The sequence below is a fragment of the Ochotona princeps genome, chromosome 6 (genome assembly GCF_030435755.1).
Source record: "Ochotona princeps isolate mOchPri1 chromosome 6, mOchPri1.hap1, whole genome shotgun sequence".
In the NCBI taxonomy this organism is placed as follows: domain Eukaryota; kingdom Metazoa; phylum Chordata; class Mammalia; order Lagomorpha; family Ochotonidae; genus Ochotona; species Ochotona princeps.
Genome location: NC_080837.1, coordinates 23,471,092 through 23,496,179, shown reverse-complemented (window position 1 = coordinate 23,496,179; position 25,088 = coordinate 23,471,092). Strand labels below are relative to the sequence as shown.

General features: G+C 46.3%; 1 protein-coding gene across 4 annotated transcripts in view; it reads left to right on the top strand.

The window, feature by feature from the left end:
- The first annotated feature begins 2,016 nt into the window (after positions 1 to 2,016).
- Positions 2,017 to 25,088, top strand: part of MYZAP (myocardial zonula adherens protein) — an 86,846-nt gene continuing 63,774 nt past the window's right edge. For 2 of the 4 annotated variants that reach the window (XM_058665788.1, XM_058665789.1), the window contains exons 1-4: positions 2,042 to 2,211; positions 7,841 to 7,918; positions 11,463 to 11,549; positions 22,522 to 22,677. In XM_058665788.1, coding sequence (XP_058521771.1) covers positions 2,137 to 2,211; positions 7,841 to 7,918; positions 11,463 to 11,549; positions 22,522 to 22,677 — 396 coding nt within the window. In that variant the 5' untranslated portion in view covers positions 2,042 to 2,136. Of the gene's footprint in view, positions 2,212 to 7,840; positions 7,919 to 11,462; positions 11,550 to 22,521; positions 22,678 to 25,088 lie in introns of all 4 variants that reach the window. The other 2 variants (XM_004578050.4, XM_058665790.1) reach the window with 2 other exon arrangements.

The window sequence follows — 25,088 nt, the reverse complement described above, 5'->3', positions numbered from 1 at the left end:
TGCCTACAGTCCTTGCAGACAGCCAGTGGTTGGGAACTGTCCTGACAGCAGCAATCCCAGGCCTCTGGCTGCTTCAGCTAGTAATTGCTTAGAGACCTGGGTCCGCCTAGAAGCTCAATTGGCAGGGAGCTCAGTTTATGTTCTGCATTATGTTAGCATTGAAATCTCATTCTGTAAGACCATTGCTTCATTCACTCAAAATTTACCATGCACTTGCCACATGCCAATTATTAGGCAGGCAGAGGTGTAAGCAAGATCCAGTTCTTACACAGAAGCCACAAGCTGGTGAGCAATCTGCTGCTTTTAAAATACACTGTAACACAGTGTGAAAAGTATGCTTTTAACAACAGGGCAGACTTGGGAGGGTAGAAGAAAAATGGTTGCATGGACCATCCTTCGTCTTCAAGTGTTGATTGCATCTCAGTGGGTCACTTACTCGTGGCCATTATATAAATAAGCATTGATGATGCCAGGTTATTTTGACTACCTCTAAACAACAATCCACTTCCTTTCTCCTTGGGGCAATACAGCAAACAACAACCATCATTCAGCCTCATTCCATTGAGGTACCTACACAGAGGTCTCTAACTCATGTGGCTTACAATACATTTTGCCCCCTTTTAACTGAAAGGTAGACCCAATTATTTATTTACTATTTTAATACTTCTCTCCCGAGAGTAGTTGAGTATATGGAAATGGAATGGGAAAAAAACTTTTCTTAAACAACCTCCTTTTGGAAGGGGTGGGTGGGAGGCTGCAGACAAGATTATTAGAGATGATGTAGGTCTCAGCCTCCTACTTTGCTAGTAGCATCCAGCTTATGGGGTTCTTGTGAAAACTGTATAGAAAATAAATATCAAGGGATATAGGCATTATTCCTTTTGCAACCCTCTCTGTGGACAACATGCTGGGCGTTCACAAGGTAAGGAGACAAGGCACACAGACATGACCCCAAAGGACTGCTAGGGCCGTGAGCATGAGCCCTCAGGACCCGGGGTCCTGTACAACTTAGTGGGGAGGCAGTGCTTGACCTGGGCTTTGCGGAATCAGCTCCATTTTGTCATTCCTTATAGAAAAACACCTTGCCCTAAGGATAAAGACCCAACTAAACACACCAAATTGTCCGTGAGTGGACGTTTTGATCCTTCTCCAATATTTGCCCCTCGCATTGGGGTATTTCCAGTTTCTACAAAAACATGCAAGCCTCTCTCCCATTTTTGCACATGACAGCTCTTTTGGCCTGGAACTGTCTGTAGCCTTCCTCCCAATGTTAGGAAACAGCCTGGCCCTGGGGTCAGACTGGAGGGTTTCCTGTGCTAGATTTGCTACTTGACACACAGAGGAGCTCTTGCCGTGTTGCTCAGTCCCCTGGTGAGTCAATGCCCTCATCTGCAAAATGGGGACAATAATGATGCCCACCTCAAAGGGTGGTTGGGAGAATTAGCTGACATCATGAATGCCATTCCGGCCCCATGGTAATTGCTGAATAAACAAATAACAGGTCTTACTTAGTCATCACTTCCTCCGGGATCCCCCTTCTGGGGTCAAGTTTGCACGTGCTTTCTCTTCTTGCTCGGTAGCCCTACCGGACTGCACATTGCCCAGGGACTGGGGCCAGTTGGCTGCCAGGAGGAACATACAATAGACAATAAATACTCCATAAATGACGCGGGGTGAAGGGCCCGGTGTTCCCCGGGGTGTGGCAGAGGCTGCGGGTGGGGTGGGTTAGAAGGGTGTATGGTCAGCAAGGGGCCGCCGGGCTGAAGTGGGCAAGAGGACTTCAACTCCAAAGGCGATGCATGGGGCCTGAGCCCATCCACGGGGTGCAGAGCCGCTTCCCGCCCCGGGACTGACCCGGGGACTGCGCAACGCCCTGGGCTCCCACGTCGCTTAAGTCTAGCCTGGTCTGCGCCCTGGGGAGAAAATGCAGCCGGACGAGTCAGGCCCCCGAGCCCGGCTCCGCCCCGCCCCTGGACCCGCCCCCAGTCCCGCCCCCGGCCGCTCCCGGCGCGCCCCAGCCGGAGCCCCGAGTGGCCCGCGAGTGGCCCGCGGCTTTCCGACGCAGGGCGGGCCCCGCACGCTTATTCTGCCTGCAGGAGAGCCCTGCGCAGCCCTGCCACCGACAGCCGCCGCGGGATGCTGCGCTCCACGTCCACCGTCACCCTGCTTTCGGGCAGCGGCTCCAGGGCTCCCGGGACGCCCAGCCGGAGGGTGAGTCGCTGGGGTGTGCGGAGCCGCCTGCTATCTCCGTCCCCACCCTCCTCCCTGAAGGGGTCTGGGGACGGCGACACGCGGGAGCGGACCCCTGGCCCCGGCGCTGCTCCTCGGGCCCAACTTTCTAGCACGGGCCTCAGTCTTTACTCTGGAAGTCCCACCAGCTGGAAGGCTGGGACTTGGGAGTTTTCTGGAATTACCAGGGACTTCCTCTCTTTCCCTTTTCCTCAGTGGAGCCAAGTTTATAGGTGCACCGATTGAAAAAAAAAAAAAAAAAAAAAAACAAGAGAAATATTTCCACAGTGCTCCCACCTGAAGACCCAACGTTTGGCTATTGTCAGGGAGTGATTCTGGAATGAGTCTAAACTCATAAAGGTGGATGCCACTTTGCAAATTTCCAGGAACCTAGCTATGCAAGATTTGGGACATATGTAATTGCTTTCCTCTTTCTGATGTAAATACGGGCACAGCCACAGCAGCAGGTTTAGCTCTGGAAGCCTTGGCCAACGTCCCCTAGGGGGTTTCTAAACCAACCTTGCAGCGTCTTGGCCCCCCTCCCCACATGCTGATTGAGGAAACTTGAGGCCCATATAGCTTATGTCTTTCATGATCTCAGTCTCTTCCAAGATCTCCCCCTCCATGTTATTGTTGAGACTTGGTGGGTGTGTGGCTGTCTTAGTTCTCCTATTATCCTGGTTATCTGTATCTTAGCACTTGGCACTTGGCACTGAGACTAATGTAGTTGTGTGGTCCTGAGAAAACATGTATTCCAATTAAAATCCCCTTTGGGGGAGTCCCATATGTTGGCTGGTGTTGGACACCCCTCTTTGCTTTTTCATTCAGTGCCTCATCCAAGGCCATGTGGTGACCTTCTAAGCTATCTTTCTTTAGCTCTAAGAGGAAGGCATGGGTTCCAGAGTGGTGTGTGTGTGTGTACGTACACACCAGACACTTAAGGTCAAGGAGAACTCTGGTTGCCCGCTCTTAGCTTCGCAGAGCAAAATCCATATTACGTCCAAGGGATTTTCCAACAACAGACTCAGCCCTGCTCCAAGATGGGCATTTGCTTTTTTCCTGTGGAAGTCTGTCTCAGCTGGAACACAGTAACACTGGAAGGCTAGCCCTGAACCCAAATAGGGTATGCGTGTGACCCATTAGAGTGAATTACATGGAATTCTCTGAGCTCTGGTCCAGATACAAGGACTTGCTGGGGTGGCAAGGGTAATATTGTGGGTGGATACAAATGTGACTAGTATGCTGGATAACATTTATGAGGATATATTTCTCAAATATTTACTTTGGAGGTTTATTTTTAGTGGCAAGTGTTCTAGTGTCTGGCACATCATGACACAATGTTGGAAAGACCTTACCTTTCAAATAAGATGGGAGAGATCCTTCTACCGAAGCCCTCAGATTTTGCTTGGCTGTTTGGGGCCTATCTGCACTTGTCCTGAAAGAAATTAGCTGAAGGTCGTAGGGTTCTCCCCATTCTGATGAATCCAACTTTGCTTATTATGATTTGATAATATTCTGGGGTGGTGTGGAGAGAAGCTGTGATTTATCAGTTGATTAGTTGACTTAGTAAATGTTTATTATTCTGTGGGGGTAGAGATCTGACTTTGGGGCTTACTCAACCACAGAGCTGACACGACCACAGATTCCTCTGGTTTAAAGTGAAGATTGTTCTAATGGGGTCAAGAGCTGACACAGTTCTGTGCAACCTAGAATAAAGACCTCTGAGCTGGAGGGGATGTAAGTTTAGTTCTGCAGGATGACTAGGAATTTGTGAGGTGACGGCCATTGGGGTGCTTCAAGGAAATCTCATTTGTCTAAAGGGAATACGCAGTGTATGCTGTATGATGGTAGTATAATGGGCTTGCTTCGGGGTCAAACACTTGTATTTTAGAAAAATCAGATCATTACGTCTTGAAACAGAACATTGTAGAGTAAAACCAGCAGTCACTACAAGTGATCCTGGAGCCTGTATCATTCTCTCATTTCTCCCTGATGGTGGAGGAGGAATGGTGAACAGTTCAACAGTAGGCCATTAGAATGAGACTTCTGCTTCATCCAAAGTGCTTATCCAATCAGGGGCTGCAGGGGAACCAGGCTATATTTGTTCAGATGTTGAAGCCAACAAGACATGGTGGTGACAGCGGACACTGAGCAGGGAGCTCTCTGAGTCAGCTGCCAAGTGCAGTGTGGCCCAGTAGACTGTCACCAGTTAGCCTTTGTTCAGTGGCTGCCACCTGCAGTTTGTACTTCCTTCTTATCTGAAATCATCTCTCAAGGGGGAAAAAAAAACAGGTGAGGAGAGTAGTTTCTGTAAGCTGATAAACAAAGCTCTGAGAGGCATTTATGGATGCCAACCAGCACCAGTTGTGAAATTTAAAAAGACAAAACCAAACCAAACCATGCCTTCTAACCAGTTGTGCACTAAAAATAGCTTTATCTATGGCAACAGCAGGAAGATAAATTGGCTAGAGAATAACCACAGCTGAAGTGATGACCTTGGGGAGAGGGGGAAACATTTTTAAAAATATTGACATAGCTTCATGATTTTGATTTTGTAAACGTAAGTGAAGCTTGCTGAATGCGCCTTTGAAATGAAAGGTCAAATATGTGGCCGTGTTGTGTGCTTTGCGGGGGAAGGTAAGTGCTGCTTTCTGCAGCCAAGCATTTTTGGGTGAGCTGTTCAGATAGGGTTCTAGGAGATGCTAGATCTGTCAAGAATTTTCTCCCAGCATCATGTTCTGTCCATAATACAACTGTTGGCTGAGGTGGCTCCTTGGTATATAGGAACAAAACAAAGCAAAAACTGCAGGAAGGGATCATTTCCTAACTTGCTTCTGCTTATATTTTATTCTGTTTGGCAAAGTCTGCTGGTTAAAAAGTAGAATGGCCTGCCAGGCATCCCCTCCCTGGCCAGTGTCCCACCCTCCTGTGTCCTCTTGTTGTGGGATTGGCTCAAAATCAAGAATTCTCCTGAGCTGACTTGTGAATGGGTCAGACAGGTGTTTACCTCGGTTGTTTTCCCGGTAGATAGAAACATCTGTGTATGTAGGCTCAGAGGAAGGAACACAGGATGTTGTGCGACCTCAGCCTCGTGTATAAGGAAGCTGGCTGCAGCATCCCTCAGGAGGGAACAGGAAACATGCCTGCTTCTCACCCGGGTGTGATGGAGCCTACTTCCGACAGGTCAGGTTTGGGGTTCTAACCATTGAAAACAACAACAACAAAAACATAAGTAGACCCCCAAATAAATGATAGGTAAAATATCCCAGTCTTTACTGCTGTTCTTCTATCTTACTATGATCCTTGTAGAGTTCTGGGAACCACTAAGGGAACTTGATTTCTAGATTGTGCATGGTTGTTTTGCAAAGGGCATGGATTGTGATTTTGACCTATTCCTAATCTCCAGGGCACTGAGGATGGGCTATGTATAAGGTTCCTATTCTGTTTGCATATATCATAAATTCTGGGCTTGCATGTCTAACCAAGAAACCTGGAAGTCACAGTTACCACCTGGCTTCTGGTGACTTGGGAAACCCTTTTGGGTTAATAAATCTCCAACGTTGTTGTCCAGTTGCGTACAAGGAGATGTGGCTCTGGAGTTGGCTCACTAGAGATGATGTTGGAGTGCTGCAGGCCAAGATGCCATCAACTGTTACATGTGCTATGGGTCTTAAGAACAGCACTAGTGGGCTTGGCACCATAGCCTAGCGGCTAAACTCCTCACCTTGCAAACACCGGGATCCCATATGGGCACTGGTTCTAATCTTGATGACTCCGCTTCCCATCCAGCTCCCTGCTTCAGATTGGTGCAGCTCTAGCTGTTGTGGCCGCTTGGGGAGTGAACCGTCGGACAGAAGATCTTCCTCTCTGTATATCTAACTTTTCAATGAAAATAAATCTTTAAAAAAAAATAACATCGCTGGTACTTTTCCAACACACAGGAGTAGTACAATGGAGTTGAACTCTTTCCTTTGCTAGATGGTTGATGTTGCTGAAGAGGCAGTCACTGCTGCCTCTTAGTCATTGCTAAAGACCAGAGTGATCCTGCTAAAATGCAGAATCTTCACCTGGCTCCCCTGCTTTCCACGCATCCTCACCACTGCCAGGTCCCTTTACTGTCCTGTTCCATCTTCCCCTTTACTCTTTTGAGATACTGCAAGTCACTTGCCATTCCTTGAGCCTCCAGTACTATTCCCTGCCACTTTGCCTTTGCCTTTGATCTGCGCTTTCTCCTTTGATAAAGGTCCTCTCCAAGAAGGCTGCCCTGAACAGTTTCCCATGTTCCCCTCAGAAGCCCGTGTACCCACTGTTGGCCTCTGACACTTATGGCTAACTACTTGAAGAGAAGGTTTAGGGACCCTTTCTCCCCAGGTCTGGTGGGTTAGGTGCTTAAAAAGAGGAGTGTCACCAACAAATTAAAGAAGACACACTTAGTCCTGGATTGGCAAATGGGAAAACAGGAAGAGGCTTGGAATGGGGCCACCCCATCACCTCTGAACCACCTGGGTAGGAAACAGGTGACACATAGTTAGGAAAGCTGCCTCAGGTGAAGAGTTTGACAGTTCTGGGAAGGGCTCCAAATGTTCCAGTTGCCTCATCCTGTTGCACAGCTGGAGTTTCATTCCTGTTGCTAGGTCCGTGGTTCCTAACCCTGATCTTCAGTGGAATCACTGGGAAGCTTGAAATGCCTGTGCCCAGGCCGATTCCATGAGAGCGTCTGCAAATAAAGAGTAGTGTCAGCATGGTTCAGAAAGCTTCCCAGGTAGCAGATTAAGGGGCAGTCTGAGATGAGAATACTTTGTGAGGTACACTTCCGCCCTTAAGGCTTTGTTGAAAGTGTGACACCCTGGGGATGTGGCTCTGGAAAGGTTCTGGGGGCCTTGTGGGAATAAGGACAAGGTTGTGGCAGAGGCAGGCCAGTCAGTGCCATCAGCCACCTTTGCTTTTTCTATGGATCCTGACATTTCAGGCACAGGATGTACTTGCTGCAAGGGTGAGTCAGAAAGTAGGGGAGGGGATCACTACTCCTATTTATGAATATCGTCTGGAAACAGCCTCAACAGAGGGGCTCTAGGACACTTTATATAACACCTGGAAAAAGTGTCATGGGGATGGAGATCAAGGATGGCCAGCTACTTACTACCCCAAGGCCCAGTCTGGCCCTGGCCTTTGATTTGTCTGCCTCCGAGCTAAGAGTACTTCTTACACTGGTGTGCACCTGCTGAATGCTTACACTTTGACCCTTTACAGAAAAATTTTGCCCTGCCCTGATACAGATCACCACAGTGCAAGTTCAGGGCCATAAGATCTAAGAGGCCTAATCTAGATGGGTCACGCCCCACTCCCCATGCAACCTGGCCTGCAAATTGGAGTTTTGATTCTTGTGCTGATCAGAGACAGTGTGCGGTCTGTCCCCTGGCCACACCCACAGGGCCAGGCCACACCTCTGTCCTGAGGGAATGCTGGCCAGTGACTCAGACTCACCAAGCCAACTGGGCCTGAGCCATATGTAAATGCATCTGGCTAATTTCCTTAGGAAAATCCATCTCTCTAAACAGACTAGCAAATCCCCGTCACCTCTCTAGGTCATCTTCTCTTCTTTTTATTTGAGGTGGATGTTTTTCCCTTGAGTGAGCCCAGGTGCAGAAGCTCAGAGCATGATGGATATGGATCCCCAAGTGCTCGCAAGGTGAGAGGCCCAGGTCTCCTGCTTCCACAAAGGGGTCAGAAAGAAGGTCCCAGGGGACCCGCTGAGCTCCCTGGGTGTCATGGGTTGCAAACAACAGTTTGGTTGTGCCTTTTCTTGCAGAGGAGCTTTGGATGTTATCTACAGCTCCCCTGCACAGCTCCCGGGGGGTTGGTTTGAAGAAAGTGGGAGATTCTCTAGGGAGTTTCAGATATATTCTGCTCGCTGGTTTTTAGTTCAGCCTACTAAATCCTACACTGACATTTATGGAACAAGCACTCCTCATGCATTGAGACTCCGCTAAGCACTAAATAAGGTAGTAAAAGCCAGTAGGATGTTCAGTAGTGTAGGGAGCATAGGACATGGCCATAACTATTGGATTGAGCTTTTGAAAGTGAGCTAAGATTTTAATGGTTCTCCATTGTTTTCTAAATCAGAACCCGTGTTTTTCCATCCAGGCGTTAGTAGATAGAGTTTGGCCCCTGCTTTTCCCCCTGCCACTTCTAGCTTGGACTTGGTCCACTTTCTGTTCTCTGAACATGCCAATATCTTACCTTTGGCTGGCTTGGAATGCCTTGCTCAGTAGTTGTATTGTGCTGAAGGCATTGGAGTCTCCAAACCTCACCGTGCTGCCCAGTCCTTCGTGCCCTTCCAGCTCAAAGGTCATCTCTGGGAGCCTTGCCATCTACTCCTAATTAAGATTAGTGATATCCTCCTTGTAGTCACATACTAATAAATAACACAGAGGACTTAATATATGCCATACATAAGACCATACACAAATTAGCTAATTTCATCTTTGCAATAATCCTAACTAAGGTAACTGAAACATTGAAGATCAAGTAATTTTTCAAAGGCTTCCATATGCATATGTTTCCTGGTATTTATGGGAATTAGCTCCAGAACCCATGATAGATACTACACCTGGGATACTGAAATCCTTTATGTAAAATGGTATAATATTTACATAGACCCTACATATATCCTTCCATATACCTTACGTCATCTCTGGATTGCTTACAGTGCCTGATAAAATGTAAATTCTGTGTAAACAGTTGTTATTCTGTGTTGTTTAGGGAATAATGAGGAGGAAGAAGTCCATACTTGTATGGATGTAACTTTTAATTCTGAATATATATTTATTCATATGCATATTTAAAGATTCATTTTGTTTGTTTGAGAGAGAGAGGAGGAGAGAGATCTCCCATGTGCTGGTTCACTCCCCAAAGGGCCACAATGACTGGGATTGAGCCAGGCTTAAGACAGGAGCCTGGAATTCCATCCCAGTCCAAGTACTTGGAGCCATCATCTGCTGCTTTTCCAGGTGCATTAACAAGGAATTGGATCAGAATCAGCAGCCAGGGCTCAAACTGGTGCTCTGATATGGGATGCTAGTGTGCCAGGTATCTTACTTGCTGGGCTATACAACAGTGGCCCTCTGAATGTATCGTTTAAATTTTTTCTTTGTGAGAAAGATTTCCCATCTACTAATAATTCACTTTCCAAATGCTCACAATAGCCAGGGCTGGGCCAGACTGAAGCCTGGAGCCAGAAACTCAAGCCCCATTTCCCCTGTGGATAGTAGGGACCCAACTACTTGAGTTATTACTTGTCTTCTAGAATGTGTATAAGCAGGAAGTTGGAATTTTCTAGAAGAAGAGCTAGAACTCTCCCAGAAAATTCTCCCAGCTATTCCAGTATGAGATCTGGATTTCCCAAGCAGCATCTTAACTGCTAGGCAAAGCACCTGCCTCTTTTTCTGAATATTCTTAATCTTCAGTTGTCTGAGTCCACAGATGAGGAATGTGTGTTGGCTGAGTCTGTTGGAAGCCAGAAAGTATAGTTCCATTGGCTGTAGCCATCCTGTCTCTGAGCACCTTACACTGGTTGGGCCCAGGGTCCTTGATTGCCTTGTTTGGGTGTATTTCCACATTGTGAATTCCTGGGGGCAGAGCCATTTCTTCGTTGTCAAAGTACCCTCATAGTCCTCCAAAAATATTTTACAAGTAATGGGTGTCTGGTAACTGAGTCATGAATTATGTTGAGTCCAGCTTCCTGTTCTGATCCACTGGAGGGATTCCTTGCTTTTAAGAATGGCTGGTCCAATAGCTATAGGGTTTAAGGTAAGTGAGATGCCCTGCTCTGCTCTGCATTGCTTAAAACACAAGGGCTGAACTCGCTGCTGAGGAAACTCCCTGAGAAAAGAAGTGCCTACCTGATTCTTAGGTACTTCCTAGCCTAGGGTAGCCTTGTGTATCCAAGTTTCAGGAAACCATAGTCATCAGCATCATAAATGCTTAGATATAGGCAGTAGGACTTTGATTTTGGGGGAGCTTGCTGAAGGTGAATGAATAGATGGATGTAGGCTCTGTGGGGTCAACTTGAAAGGTGAGTTCAGGGATTCTTTCCCTTGGTGCTTCTGTTAGGAATCTAGAACGTTCCTGAGGAAGCCTGTCTGTTTCTGACACATTCTCTGTCAATCTTTACTATGACCTTTGCTGCTTTATTGATGATGGGAAAATCTAGCACATACTTAGAAACAGTTGCAAACTCCGCAAACATCCCAGAGATAAACGCCATCAATAGTTGGTTGTGTTTCCTTGATACTGTTTTTCCCTTATTCTGCACAACTTATCAGTGTGTTCAAAAAACAAAAGTGGAATTCTTAACATTTTTGTTCTGCAATTTTCTTTTTTCTCCCCCATAAAGATACATGTGCCTGTCTTGGTAGGAAGGAGTGTGATTCTGTTCCGTGCTGGGTCTCTGTGTTTCTGGACAGCTGGTGCATCAGTGGATAGGTTCCTTCATGCTCCTTTGTGCCTCCATCGAATCACCCATCTTGGTTAAGACAGGGCCCTGGGGTGTGGCCTCGAGCACTTGCTACAGCTGCTAAACTTACAGCTCTAAACTTTATTTATTTATGTATTTATTTAAATTGGAAAGTCAGGGTCATGGAAGAAAGGAGGCAGAGATAGAGTTAAGAGATACAGGAGTGAAGGATTACAGAGAGAGAGAGAGAGAGAGAGAGATATCTTCTGTGCATGGTGCATGGCATCTTCCATCTCAAATGTCTTGTACCAGCCTGGCATTTTGTGTTTTAATTATTCACCTGTCATGGACATTTGGGCTAATATTCCATAATGTGAATAATGCTGTTGTGAATTTTTTTTTAATTTTGTGATTAAACATGTTCATGCCTTTTGTTGAAAAACTGTTAGGTTGTAAATACCCTTGCATTCCAGTCATCTAAAATTTTACCACTGTGTGTCTTGGCATCCATCCTTCCAGCTGTAATTCCGTCTGTTTGTGAAATGACATGGTTCTACAGGACATGATCATTTAAGAGATATTTACAGTCCATGAAGTCCTCAGTAGCTTTCTCATTTTGGGGTAACAGGCCATGCTGACCCAGCTGGGTCTTATCCTGCTGTTTCTTTTGTGATTGGGACAGTGGCTCCCTTGGTCAAGTGGGAAGAACGGTCTATGGGAAGCCCAAGGTCATGGTTGGTTTGGCTGCTAACCTGCCTTTCTTCCCCGTCTCTTACAGGCCAATGTCTGTAGGCTACGGCTGACCGTCCCTCCGGATAGTCCAGCTCCTGAGCAAACTGAAAAAAAGATCCAGAGAAAAGATCAGGTAAGGCACCTCTGAGGCAGGGCTCGCCCAAGTTCCAATCTCTAACCTGCGCTCTTAGGCCCTCGCTAAGCAGGTCGCAGAGCAGAGGGTCGGCAACTCTGCTCTCTCTCCTTCCTGGCTCGTCTCCCCTCTCCCTTGAAGTTGCTGGCCTCCCCAGCTGGCTGTGGCCCTGCTGCGCTCCTGCTCCTATTTCCTGGGGAACACTGCTGCTCTGTGTTGCCTCAAGGCTACGGGGCACTGGCCTTCGTGACAGGTGCAGGGCACATGTTTGTTTTTTTTTTTTTCCTGAAATAGCCCAGTGTGACTGAGTCAAAGGGCCCTTTGTGAGCTGCCACCATTGGGGTCAGAGGCTTTCTCAGGTACTCAGAATAGGGCTGGGAGCTGGGTTTGGGCAGGTGGGAGGAAAAGCCCCATGAGCCACTCAGAGCTGGAAAAGGACACTTCTCTGTCTGGAGGTAGGAGTACAGCAAACATCTGTGTGTCTGCCCCCGTGCAGAGTGCTGGGGAGATGAGGCTGCCTTTACTTCAGGGGAGCTTGTAGAATTCCAGGTAAAGCAGACTTATCACTTAACAGTGGTGATGTGGTATTTAGAGTGTTGGGATCTGTTGATACAGGGTGGGCTCTGGGAGCCCAGGAATGTGAATCCCTGACTGCTAGGGAAGTGACACTGAAGCAGAGGCTTAAAGGATACATAGCAAAACCTGGTTCGCTCTAGGCCTGTGGTCCCAGCCTTGCTATTTTATTTATTCACAAGCAATTATGGGGCATCTGTTATGTTCTGGGTACTGTTTTATATATTAGAAGTATGGTATGGAACAAAACAATACACACACACACACACACACACACACACACACAGAGTTATCCATGGAACTTCTGGTGAGACAAAAAGAAGATAACAAGCAAGATAATTAAGTTTATTTTAAAATTATTTTTTTAAAGATTTTTAAAATTTTTATTGTAAAGGAAGAATTACAGAGAGAAGGAAAGACAAAGATCTTCTGTCCGCTGGTTCACTCCCCAAATGGCAGCAACAGCTGGAGCTCAGCTGATCCAAAGCCAGGAGCCAGTAGCTTCTTCTGGGTCTCCTATGTGGGTACAGGTTCCTAAGGCTTTGGGCCATCTTGACTGTTTTCCCAGGCCACAAGCAAGAAACTGAAGGGAAGTGGAACAGCCGGACACGAACTAGTGTCCATATGGGATCCTAGTGTGAGGACTTTAGCACTAGGCTACCATGTTAGGCCCTTAAAATGATTTTTAAAGATTTGTTTATTTGAAAGGCAGAGTTACAGAGAGATGTAGAGACATACACACAAGGATCTTCTGTCTGCTGGCTCACCCTCCACATAGCCACAGTGGCTAGAATTGAGTCAGTCTGGGTCAGTCTAAAGCCAGCAACCAGAAGCTTCTCAGTTTTCCATGTGCTTGGACCATCTGCTGCTGCTTTCCCAGACACATTAACAGGGAGCTAGATGAGAAGTGGAGCAGCTGGTTCCAAACAAGTGCCCATATGAAATGCTGATGTTGTAGGTGGCAGCTTTACCAGCTATACTACAACTTAAGCTTACTTTTTAGAGTTTAAAAGGTAGAACGTGGTAATGGAGATAGAAAAATGAAGAGAAGGAGGAAAGAGAGTCAGGAGTCAGTAGTACTTTTCCTTATACACATATTTTATATGAATGTGAAATAAAATGGTTCAATATAAATTTCATACTGGACTTTCATATGTGGAATCAATTTCTTTGGAATTAACCAATTATGTGATTAGCTATAAGCAAAAGAATCCTCTTATGCGGCCTGGCGGCGTGGCCTAGCAGATAAAGTCCTCATCTTGAACGTCCTGGGATCCCATATGGGCGCCGGTTCTAATCCTGGCAGCTCCACTTCCCATCCAGCTCCCTGCTTGTGGCCTGGGAAAGCAGTTGAAGACGGCCTAAAAGCCTTGGGACCCTGCACCCGTGTGGGAGACCCGGAGGAGGTTCCAGGTTCCTGGCTTCGGATTGGCGCAGCACCGGCCGTTGTGGCTCACTTGGGGAGTGAATCATCGGACGGAAGATCTTCCTCTCTGTCTCTCCTCCTCTCTGTATATCTGACTTTGTAATAAAAATAAATAAATCTTTATAAAAAAAAGTAAGAAAAAGAATCCTCTTATGGATGGATTAGTGGTTGATATTGTCCTTAGGTTTACTGTAAGCTGTCTCTCCTCTCCTCATCTATCCTTCACCCTCCTACAGTTTACCCAAGACAAATGATGCAATTGTAAATGATGAATGACAGGGAAAGAAGATAGGAAGCAAGAAAATGGAATTGTGGTTAGGAAGGTGGGCGAATGTGAACTTGCTGACCTGCTTGAAAGGAGAATATCCTAAAGCCATCTAGGAAAATATCTCCATCTAGGCTAGAGCAGTGAAAGCCAAGGCAGGCCTGGGACTCCTGGCCTAGCAAATGCAGACAGATGGGGTCAGGGCAGAGGACCAGAAGCCTGGTTTGGAAGGGCTGTCACTGGTTAAAATGACAACTTGAACATCAAAAATGAAAGAGACAGTCATGAGTATAACACTGAATAATAATAAAAATTCACAAGTATATAATCAGAGAGGGGGAAGGACAGGTGAGGAAAATGGAAGGCTATTTTTTTTTCAAAGATTGTTTGATTGACTTAAAGAGAAAAGAGAGAGAGAGAGAGAGAGAGAGAGAGAGAGAGAGAGAATAGACCTTTCACCTACTGGTCCAGAGAGAATGAGAATTAGACCCTTCATCTTCTGGTTTTCTCCCCCACATGGCCACAATGACTAGGACTTGAACAAGCCAAAACCAGGAGCCAGGAGCTTCATCCTGGTCTCCTACATGGGTGGCAGGGACCCAGATACTTGTGCAGTCTTCCTCTGCTTTTCCCAGGCCATCAGAAGTAGAGTAGCTAGGACTTGAATCAGTACCTATATGGGATGCTGACATCATAGAGAGAGGCTTTACCTGTTATGCCACAACACTGGCTCCAAGAGAAGGCTCTTCTTTACAGAATACCAGCTAATTAATTTGCAATAAGTTTCTAAGTTTTACACTTATTTTTATTTATTTAAAGGGCAAATAAGAGAGAGAGAGAGAGGGAGGGAGAGAGATTGTTGATTGATGGCTTGCTTCCCAAATGCCTACAATGTCTAGGCTGAAGCAGGAACTTGAAACTCAATCCAGGTTTTGCATGTACACAGTAGGGACTTAACTGCTTGGGCCCTCTACCTGCTGCTTCCCGGGTGTTAGCAGAAAGCTGGAAATGGAGGTGGACCCAGGACTTGAGCTCAGGCTCTCTAAAATGTGATGTAAACTTCTCAAGTGGTTTCTTAACTGGCTTGCCGTTTGATATAGAAAATTTATTGTGTGCCTGCCAGATAGATTTATCAATGGATGCAAAACTGATTGGCTAGGGCCCAGCATGGTAGTCTAATGGCCAAAGTCCTTGCCTTGTATGCGCTGGGATCCCATTGCGCATCGGTTCTAATTGTGGTGGTCCCGATTCCCATCCAGCTCCCTGCTTGTGGCCTGGGAAAGTGGTTGAGGACGTCCCAAAGGTTTGGGACACTTGTTAATGAGGGTCCTGAGCACTGGTTCTAATCCCAGCAGCCCTGCTTCCCATCCATCTCCTAGCTTGTGGCCTGGGAAAGCAGTAGAGGATGGCCCAGAGCCTTGGAACTCTGTACCTGCATGGGAGACTCAGAGGAGGCTCCTGGCTCCTGGCTCCTGGCTTTAGATTGGCGCAGCTCTGGCTGTTGTGGCTGCTTGGGGAGTGAGTCAATTGCATGGAGGATCCTCCTCTCTGTGTATTGGACCCTGAACTGTAAGAAGTGGCAGGCTAGGGCTTTGGTGGCGGTACATGACAGAAGGACTGAGGAATGTGATCTGTTGGAGTCAGCCCCATGCTATGTGCCAGGGAGTGTTTCTGAGCACTGAAACCAGGAAGGGAAAGGTCTGTGTAGAGCCTGTCACTGCTGAAGAAGTGTCAGGTATTCCCAGGAAGATGCTCATGTATTTAGCTAGACCCAGTGGATTGTGTGCCAATTTGCCTATCTGACTGAAACAATACTTTACTTTGCTAATGCAGTAGGATGACCTTTCCCACCCCTTAAAAAAATAAGAATATTATACTGAACCCTCTTGTATAAGCCAGGTGGAAGTGGCTGTGGGAGTATGTTTTCTGTCTCTTTACCACTCCTGTCACTCTCTTGTGTGCCCCTGAGAACTCCAGGGCTTTGAGGAGTGTGGGAGAGAAGCCAGCGGGGTAGAGGACACCCCGACACTGGCTGGACCAGGTGAGTTGTTTTAAGTGCCTGCCTGCAACATGTCCATGACTCACTGCCCAAGAACTGGGGTGGAGAGGAGGAGAGTGGGTGGGGCTGGTTGTTTCCCCCAGTCTTGAGTACTTTGGGTGGGGACAGCCCTTGGGGACTATGAGACTTTTCTGGGTGATTCTGTCACTGAGTCCTGACTGGGTACCTGGTTATGAGTCACTGTGAGCCAGAGGTCACACACCAGCAGGGATTTTCTGGGGAGACCACTTCCTCTGATGTAGCTTTAGGGTGCTTGGCTGTCCTTCCCCAGAATTCATGAGGTGTCAGAAACTCTGGGTGAGCCTTGCTGATTGGATAAGTCTGCTTCCTTTGAAGGTGGGGGCTGGGGACCCTTGGTGTGTGAAGACCAAGGCACTGGAGTTGCTCAGATATGCAAGCAGGAAGGACACCAGGGCCCTGTTAGAGCTGCAGCTGATTGAGAGCAGGGCTAAGCCCTATTCTCTGATGCTCTCATGGAAGTCACTTAGCTTGTTTAGAGAAAGGGGGATGTCGTGGAGCAGCTGGCTATGCTCAGGTGCCACTAGAAACCAGGCATCCTGCCAACTGTTGGTAGTCCCCTGGGAGAGGAGTCCCTCACAATGGGAGTGTGTCACAGGTGCTGTGTTTGGCCCAGCTGCCCTGGATGTGTTTGGAGGCTGACTGGGGCAATTACAAGTGAGAAGAAGTCTTTTCATGGATCTATGAGTTCCTGGCATGTATTTGAGAGGCTACCAACCCTTACGACAGGTGCCCTGGCTGCCTGTTTGAGTTCTTTGCTTCAGGAGATGTCAGGAGCCCAGAGTCTGCTGTCTGCAGGACACAGCTGAGCTCCCAAGCACTTGACTTCCTCATTTTAGAGTAGGCATAAAAATGTCTTGATACTAAGAATGTGCGATGGGCCCGGCTCGGTAGTCAAGTGGCTAAAGTCCTCGCCTTGCATGCATCAGAATCCTGTATGGGCACTGGTTCATGTCCCGACTGCTTCACTTCTCTTCCAGCTCCCTGGCTGAGGCCTGGGAAAGCAGTAAAGGATAGCCCAAAGCCTTAGAACTCTGCAACTGCTTGGGAGACCTGGAAGAAGCTCCTGGCTTTGTATTGGCTCAACTCCAGCCATTGCAGCCACTTAGGAAATGAACCAGTGAATGGATGATCTTTCTGTCTCTCCTTTTCTCTGCAAATCGGACTTTGCAATAAAAATAAAAAATAAATCTTTAACAAAAATCTTTTAAAAAGGAATATGCAAGCTGCTCAATGCCAAATGTCCCCTGCAGTATTTGAGCGTGTAGTATGGCTTGGGGAGGTAATAACTAAATGCCACCTTTTACCTTGGGGGCCAAGTCCGGTGTTTCTGGATCTGTACTTTGCTCCCTTTCTTGACACTGCCTGTCTTGTCTCTCCTCTAGCCTCCTGGGCTGTGCTTTCTGCATCCTTTGCAGTGTCCCTTTGTCCTTCTACTCCATCAATCTGAGCATCCGTCTGCAGGTACACAGGGTCCTTGCCTCGTCTCTCTGCACTCACCTCACTGACAAGCACTTGTTCTTGCCTGGCCTGAGGCTGGCCTCCCTGGGAAGACTGTTCACACACATATCAGCTAGACCCTCTGAGCCTGTCCTTGTTGTGCCCATGCTGGTTTTCAATGTTATTTTTATTGTCCAAAATACTGGCATTTTGTTAGTGGATTATCCTTATTTCAGTATTTAAAACTGAATTCTCAATCATTTGTGTGAACACATACCCAGGAAGTCCTGAGCAGCCCATGCGGGAATGTTTTGAGCCTGTGTCTTTGCTGTTGAAAAGGCTCCTAAGACATCCTACATTCCCGCTTCCTGTTTACCATGGAAGATAGGCATCTCTTCTTAGGTTTAGTTGCCATGTATCTGTTTCCCCCAGAGCCAGTTTGGGTCCCATGCACTTCCAGGGAACCTGATGGACTCATGTTGGACACAACGCAGGGGATATTAAGAACAGGAGGGCATGAGCTAATTAACGATGGAAGGGGCAAAAGAATGGGAGAGGAAGGTACCTACACCCAGTTCTCTGCCTTTCCACTGGAGTCTGCTGTCTGTTCCCTGAGCAGATTTCCTCTGTCCCTCTCCTCTTATTTCTTCCAGAGCTGAACCCTTTCTTGCTCAGTGCCTGAGTTCTCCTTCTTTTGGATCCTCTTTTTGTTTTTTCCTGGAATCTTCTTCCTCAAATAACCCACCCAAGTCTTAGGCCTTGGCCCTTTCTCATGCAAAAGGAAAAATTAGGACAGAGGGTAGAAGATGCAATCTCTCCTTTTGAGCAGAATAACTAGATCTTGTTCTCACCAAATAAATGCCAAAATGTTTCTGTCTGGTGTGGCATTTCTGGTTGTGCTGCAGGACTTGGACCTACTGGCCAATTCCTCTTAAGTAATCTTATCTGCCCCAGACTCAGTACGTCTATGACCAACCCAGTAATGCATCTCTCCATTTTGGAAAAATCTATTGGTCTGCTCCTACCAGACCAATTCACTTGTTACTTCCAGACATATGACATATGACATCTGCACCCTTGCTGAGGCCCTAGCTCCAGGCTAGAGTCCTTTCCCAGCTGACTCATGGTTTATCTGAAGTGTTTGTGTCCTTCCAGGCCCCTCAAAAGGCCCATTTATCCCATGACATCACCTCAAACAGCCTGTGGTTTGCTTTATTTCTCCCTTAAAACTCAGGATATCCATACTGTCCCCTTACCTAGCCACCTGCTACTACAAACTCCACCTGTTTGACTTGTGTTGCTGTGAAATGGGTGTGTAACATATGCTTAGGCATAGCTACACATCTACAGCTTTGCGGCAACACCTTTTTAGTCTGTCTCCCCAAAGCCCTGTATGCAGTTGGTGCTTCATGCATGAATGTTGATTAGAATAGTTAAGTTTTGTTATAGTTTTCTAGGCCCTGCCATAACAAAGCTCTACAAACTGGATACCTCAGACAACAGAAGTGTGTCCCCTCCAAGAGTAGGAGGTCAACAGACTGTTGGCTGGGCGGCAGTGTTCCCGCTGATGAGGCCATGGCGACAGTCCTCTCCCTCTCCCAGCTTCTGGTGCCTCTTGGCAATCCTTGACCTGTGGTAGCTTTCCTTGGAGCTTCCTGCGGCCTCCTCCCTATGTCTGTATCTCTTCTCTAATTCCACCACATCCATTGTATCATGACACTTTGGCAACATTGAATTAGGGCCCTCCCTAGAGGCTTCATTTTAATTTGATCTGTTTCCAAGTAAGTTCTGAGAAATTGGGGTTAGGACTCCAATTGTGTTGAGACACAGTTCAACCCATAAGAAGATTCTTTGTAGAACATAATCCCTTCAAATTATGTGGCCATCTCAGATGAATTAGCTGTGGGTTTGTATGTCTATGTGAAAAATCACTTCAGTATGGAAGAGGGAATACGGATTAATTTGTGAGCACAAATTTCATGTTGAGAAATTGGTGAGTTGAATGTGGACCATGTGTATCCAAGTGTTGGACCTTAGAATTTAAATCAGTGGTAGATGATTCTGAAATTAGGGATTTAAGAACGTTGTGAATGCATACATCTATATTCCTGTTCAAATCTGTATGTAGCATTTCTAGGCACACATGTGTGTTTGTACACACACACACAGGCACATGGAAATAAGAGACACAACCAACACCAGCTATTCTAGATTTATCTGGGTAAATCAGGGCTTCAGTGCAGAGTGGAATTTCAGGGACTCTGATCTGAGTAGATTTGAGGCTTTGTGATGGTGAAGTCCTTTGGAAATGGACTTGAAGCAGATGATATCATAAGTGGTTGTTCACATGTCAGTGTTGCAGGCATCCTTCAGTGACCTGAACCTTTTAGACAAACAGTTTCTCTAGATCTCAGCAACCCCTGGCAGACACAGGATGTCCTCTTATGCACTTGGATGTAGAGTTGGGAACTTTGAGAGCCCAGTAAAACACTGGACAGGAGGAATTCCTTGCCAATGGGTGTTTTACAGTTCCATTTGCTCGAGCAGCCCTGGGTGAATACGCCAATTCTGGTCTCATCCTTGGTGTGGCTGTTTATGTACCACAGCACGCTGTTGCCAGCTGAGGGTGTGCTGCTCTGATGCAGAGCCTCTGCGGGGATGATTGTGTTAATAAAATACTGTATCATGAGATCACTAGACAACAAATATTTCCCCCTCTTCTGTTAGCCATTCCTTACCTGGCTATGTTGGATCCCAGCAACTCCCCTAGCTGCTCGGTGATCATGTCCTTATGGAGTGGCTCCTCCTGAGCCCTTCCCTGGAGGTCTTTTATTTCTATCATGAGATTCTAATAAAGGTGAGGATTTAGCCATTAGGCTATCATGCCAGGCCGAGCCTTGATGGTTTTTGAAATAAAAATCTCTTCGAACAAAAGTAGCATGTCTAAATTATTAAGTTGCTGAATAGAATAAAAGCTCAGGAAGCCAGAAAAGGGAAAATTAAGATGTGTTGGGCACCTACTATAAGCTAGAAATGTTCCTTAGCACTTTTAACATTCACAACCAGTCCAGGGTCCAGCAGCTGCCTTTTTCACTTCACACCCAATAAAACTGAAATCCAGAGAGGCTAAATAGCTTGTTCATGGCCACATATTTGGGCTCAAGGCCAGCTCTGTCTGATATTAAGTATACCTTCCATATCTCAGCTTTTGTTAGATGTAGGGGACAGAATAAAGGCCTCCATGATATAGATGGGACAGAGGCAAGGGAAAAACCAAGACCAAGGATTGAAACTTCATAGATGAATCCGCCTGCTCTTACATTTCCCTGGTTCCAGACCAGAGACTCTGCTCCCACACTACTTTTTCAGACACCTTTGGATTTGTCCAATATGTTCACTCAAAATTTTTGACATGAAAATAATTTGAATTTTGAAAATCACCACATGGGGTAGAACAATAAATATTTTATGATTCAGGTCAATCACTCAAAGCAGCTAAAATAAAATTCTAGAAAGATACAAGACAAACCACTAATAATAGCACCCTCCAAGGGGAAGATAACAGGTGGGCTGGTGATCTGATGACTTTCACTTTTTTTTCATTATCCTCTTCTGTATTTTGGCTTTTAACGATCAAAGTTTTCAAAAAAGAAAGAAAAGGCATCCACTGCCTTCCACCTTCTGCACACGGGACACAGTGTTATTGGCAGTAAAACCTCTCTCTTGTGTCACTCACACCCAGATCCCACAAGCAAGGATCCCACCCCTGAAATGTGTTCCCAAGTTGAAGTGGCTGGGCTGTGAAATGGTCCTTGGTGAGGTAACAAGTGTGCACTGTCTTACTACACAAACAATTAGGAAGAGGAAAAGCTCCTATGAAACTCTTCACACACCAGGATACCAAAGCAGGGCTCTCAGTCCTGGACTCCACCCAGTTCCTGAAAAACAAGCTGACGACAACAGGCTTTGGTGAAACGCTTTTCTGCAAAGCAGAGCTCTCTGAGATGGACTAGTCTGCAGGAAAAAGGCGAGGTCTGAAGGCAGGCATTCCCCTTCCCAGGCCAGGCGGGAGATGAGGGAGGAAGACACCAACAAGGCCAAGGACGACAGATTGTGTGGCCGCAGACTGCCCACGAGGGCTTGGATCTCAATCATATCCATGAGAAGACGGCTTAGAAACACTAAGTGATAAACAGCACACTTTGTATTTTCTGATTTTTGTTGTTTTAAGAATAAAGTGGCTGTATAGAATAAAAGCCCAGGAAGCCAGAAAAGGGAAAAATATGTTTGTAAAGCAGCTAGAAAGGTGGAATCCAGACCTTTAAAGACTGTTTCCTTCTGTGTACTTTCTTTTTGTTTTATTATTTTTTGTAAAGATTTATTTATTTTGGGGCCCAGCACGGTAGCCTGCTAAAGTCCTTGCCTTTTATGTACCGGGATCCCATATGGGCGTCAGTTCATGTCCCGGTGGCACTGCTTCCCATCCAGCTCTCTGCTTGTGGCCTGGGAAAGCAGTCAAGGACGGCCTGAAGCCTTGGGACCCTGCACTCATGTGGGAGACCGGAGGAGGCTCCAGGTTCCTGGCTTCAAATCAGCTCAGCTCCAGCTGTTGTGACTGCTTGGGGAGTGAATCAATGGATGGGAGATCTTTATCTCTCCTCCTCTATGTGTATCTGACTTTCCAATTAAAAAAAATCTTAAAAAATATAAAATGATTTCATGAATCATCCTAGCATGCTATGTACCGATTCTCCTTGATGGTTGCTCGGGGTCACTTCCACCCTCAGAGCTCAGTTGTCTGGCCAGATCATTGTCAACCTCAGCCTCATGGGTTTCAGGCCACATGTTTGATGATGAGCTTGAAGCCACACACTGAAACTGGTGTAAGGGGAAAAACATTACTGAGAGAAAGCCCAACTGAGAATGCAATTACCTCCAGCACCTTTGTGAGAACTAGGCAAGGGTGCCCCCAAGAGGTGTCCTCCATGAGGGAAGATGGGGTCACAGACACACTAACAGATGTGTGGACATGCATTAGGAATAAGGAGACCTACACACCCGGGCAGCAGCACTTCCCCACCTTCCCTCGGTGCAAAGTACAGCCTCCACAGTCCAACTCGGGCCCATCATTAGACTGTTTTCATGAGAGACCAACAGTCATTATTCTTTTCCTTTGTTGTGTTGCTTTTAGCCTCCTGACATAAGCAATGCGGAGCCTCCCAGGAAACTTCCTCAGGGAGTTGTTTATGGTGTGGTGCGAAGATCCGATCAAAACCAGCAGAAAGAAATGGTGGTGTATGGGTGGTCAACCAGTCAACTGAAAGAAGAGATGAACTACATCAAGGATGTGAGTGATTTCAAGACTTTTTGCTGGCTTATATTCCTTTGCCAGTATATAAGCAGGTGGAGTTGGAAGCATTGGTGTGAATGTAGCGAGGCATTCTTAAAGAATTCTTAGGATTATCATTTTGGATGGAAATGTTTTTTGTGTATCTTTGTGGTAGTTTAAATGTCCAGATGTAATTCTGCAATAAGGGATGAACGTTGGTGGGTAGACATTACTCACTGGGGTTACCGGGAGACCAGGGACTTTTTCTCATGTATGCTGTGGAGTTTTTTTTTAAGTGATTTTGCGTGTTACACTGGACATACTAACTATATGCATTTACACATCTATCTACACTTGGGTGCTTTTAATTGCAAGTATCACAAAAGGCAATTCAAAGAAAGAAATTTATGTCATGGGCAAAGAGTCTGGAGGCAGACAGGTCCCGGACAGGCACATCTCACTCCAGTTCTAGTTCTCTGTATTTCTATTGGCTTGCTATCTGTCTCAGGCTGGTGGCATCATCGGAAAACATGTCGTGTCTGGAGGAAGAGATTCGCTACAGCTCTGCTTATGTTTTGGAACCTCCTTGATTCCACACATTAGAGCTCCTCTTGTGTCATGTCGGCCAGAGCTAGGTCACAGGCCCAGTCCCGAATTTACCACTGACAAGAGGGTTAGGAAGGCTGTGGCTGGTTCAGCCCAATCAGTTGGATTAAAATGAATGCTTGGAAGTCAACCATAAGAGACATCCATTCTAAGTCCATCACTGCCATTTCTTTGTAATGTTGTGTTTCTGATCTTTTAAAGTCTATATTCTTTTTAGAAAATTTGGAAAACATAAAAATGTATAAAAAAGACAGCATTATTGGCAATTTTATTCCTTAGTCAGAAAAGCATTTTCTTCAAATATTAAATGTATTTTTGTTTTGTTTGGAAGAGAGACAGACTGATGAAAGAGATCTTCCATTCATTGGCTCACTTCCCCAAATACCTGCAACAGCTAGGGCTGGGTTGAGTGAAAGCCTGGACTGACACTGTAGTATGGGATGTATGCATCCCATAACAGCTATGCCACATGCTCACCTCATAATCTTTTATATGCTTGCCTGCTTGTCTACCTACCTATTTTTTTTAAAAAAAAAGATTTATTTTATTTTTATTGCAAAGTCAGATATACAGAGAGGAGGAGAGACAGAGAGGAAGATCTTCATCCATTGATTCACTCTCCAAGTGATCGCCGTGGCTGTAGCTGAACCGATCCAAAGTGAGGAGCCAGGAGCTCTTCCGGGTCTCCCACGCAGGTGCAGAGTCCCAAGGCTTTGGGCCATCCTCGACTGCTTTCCCAGGCCACTGGGTAGGGAGCTGGATGGGAAGCAGGGCTGCTGGGATTAGAACTGGCACCCATATGAGATCCCAGCACATTCAAGGCAAGAACTTTAACTGCTAGGCCTCACACTAGGCCCAGCCTACCTATTTTTAATGCTTTTTTTTTCTGCCATTGTCCTCTACGTTGACCGATGCCACTGTTGCCTAAAGTAGAAATGAACAGCTATGATATGATGGGCCCCGGACACTGACCATGTGAAGGGAAGGAGACGGCTTTGCCTCCAGGCCAGCACTGTCCAGCTTGCCCTAGTGCTCTCTTTTGCCCTGTGCAGGCTTCCATTTCCTCATGTGTGGATGGGGCAGGGAAATGATCCTCAGATCACTCCCAGCTCTGTTAGCCCTGTTTCATTGTGCAAGATACAAAGCTAAGTTGTCTTGGCTATTGTATAAGTTGGAAGAATCCTTTTCCTTAATAGTAACTAATAAAAATAATAATAATAACACTTGCAAAAACTTCACACACATGCATATGCAGAGAATAGATGTGATAACCACCAGCTTTAACGATATTGTATCTCCTGAAGATCATTTGCAGATATCCAGGCTATTGTGTTCTTAGTTTTCCTTTTAAGAAAAACTCAGCTGCTCTAGGGCTCCTGCATGTTTTTAAGAGATTTGTTTATTTGAAAGACAGAGTGATTGGGGTGGATGGGACAGAGAGAGGGAGAGAAGGCAGGTATCAAAATCTTCCATCTGATGGTTCACTTTTCAAATGTCTGCAACATTCCAGTGTAGGCCAAGCCAAAGCCAGGGGCCAGAATCTCCATCTGGGTATCTCCTGTGAGTGGCAAGAGCTCAAGTAACTAAGCCACATTTGATGCTCAACAGATGTATTAGTAGGGAGCTAGCTAGGATTCGAAACACTACCCCGGTGTGGGATGCAGGAGTCACAAGCACAGGTTTAACCCACTGCACCACTAAACCTTTCCCAGACCTTTCTAATTTAAATACTCCTAATGACATGGCATTGTTTCAGAGGTGAATCTTCTAAGCAAGAGTCCGGAGCTGCCAGTTGCACAAGAGGAAGATACCAGGTTTAGGTG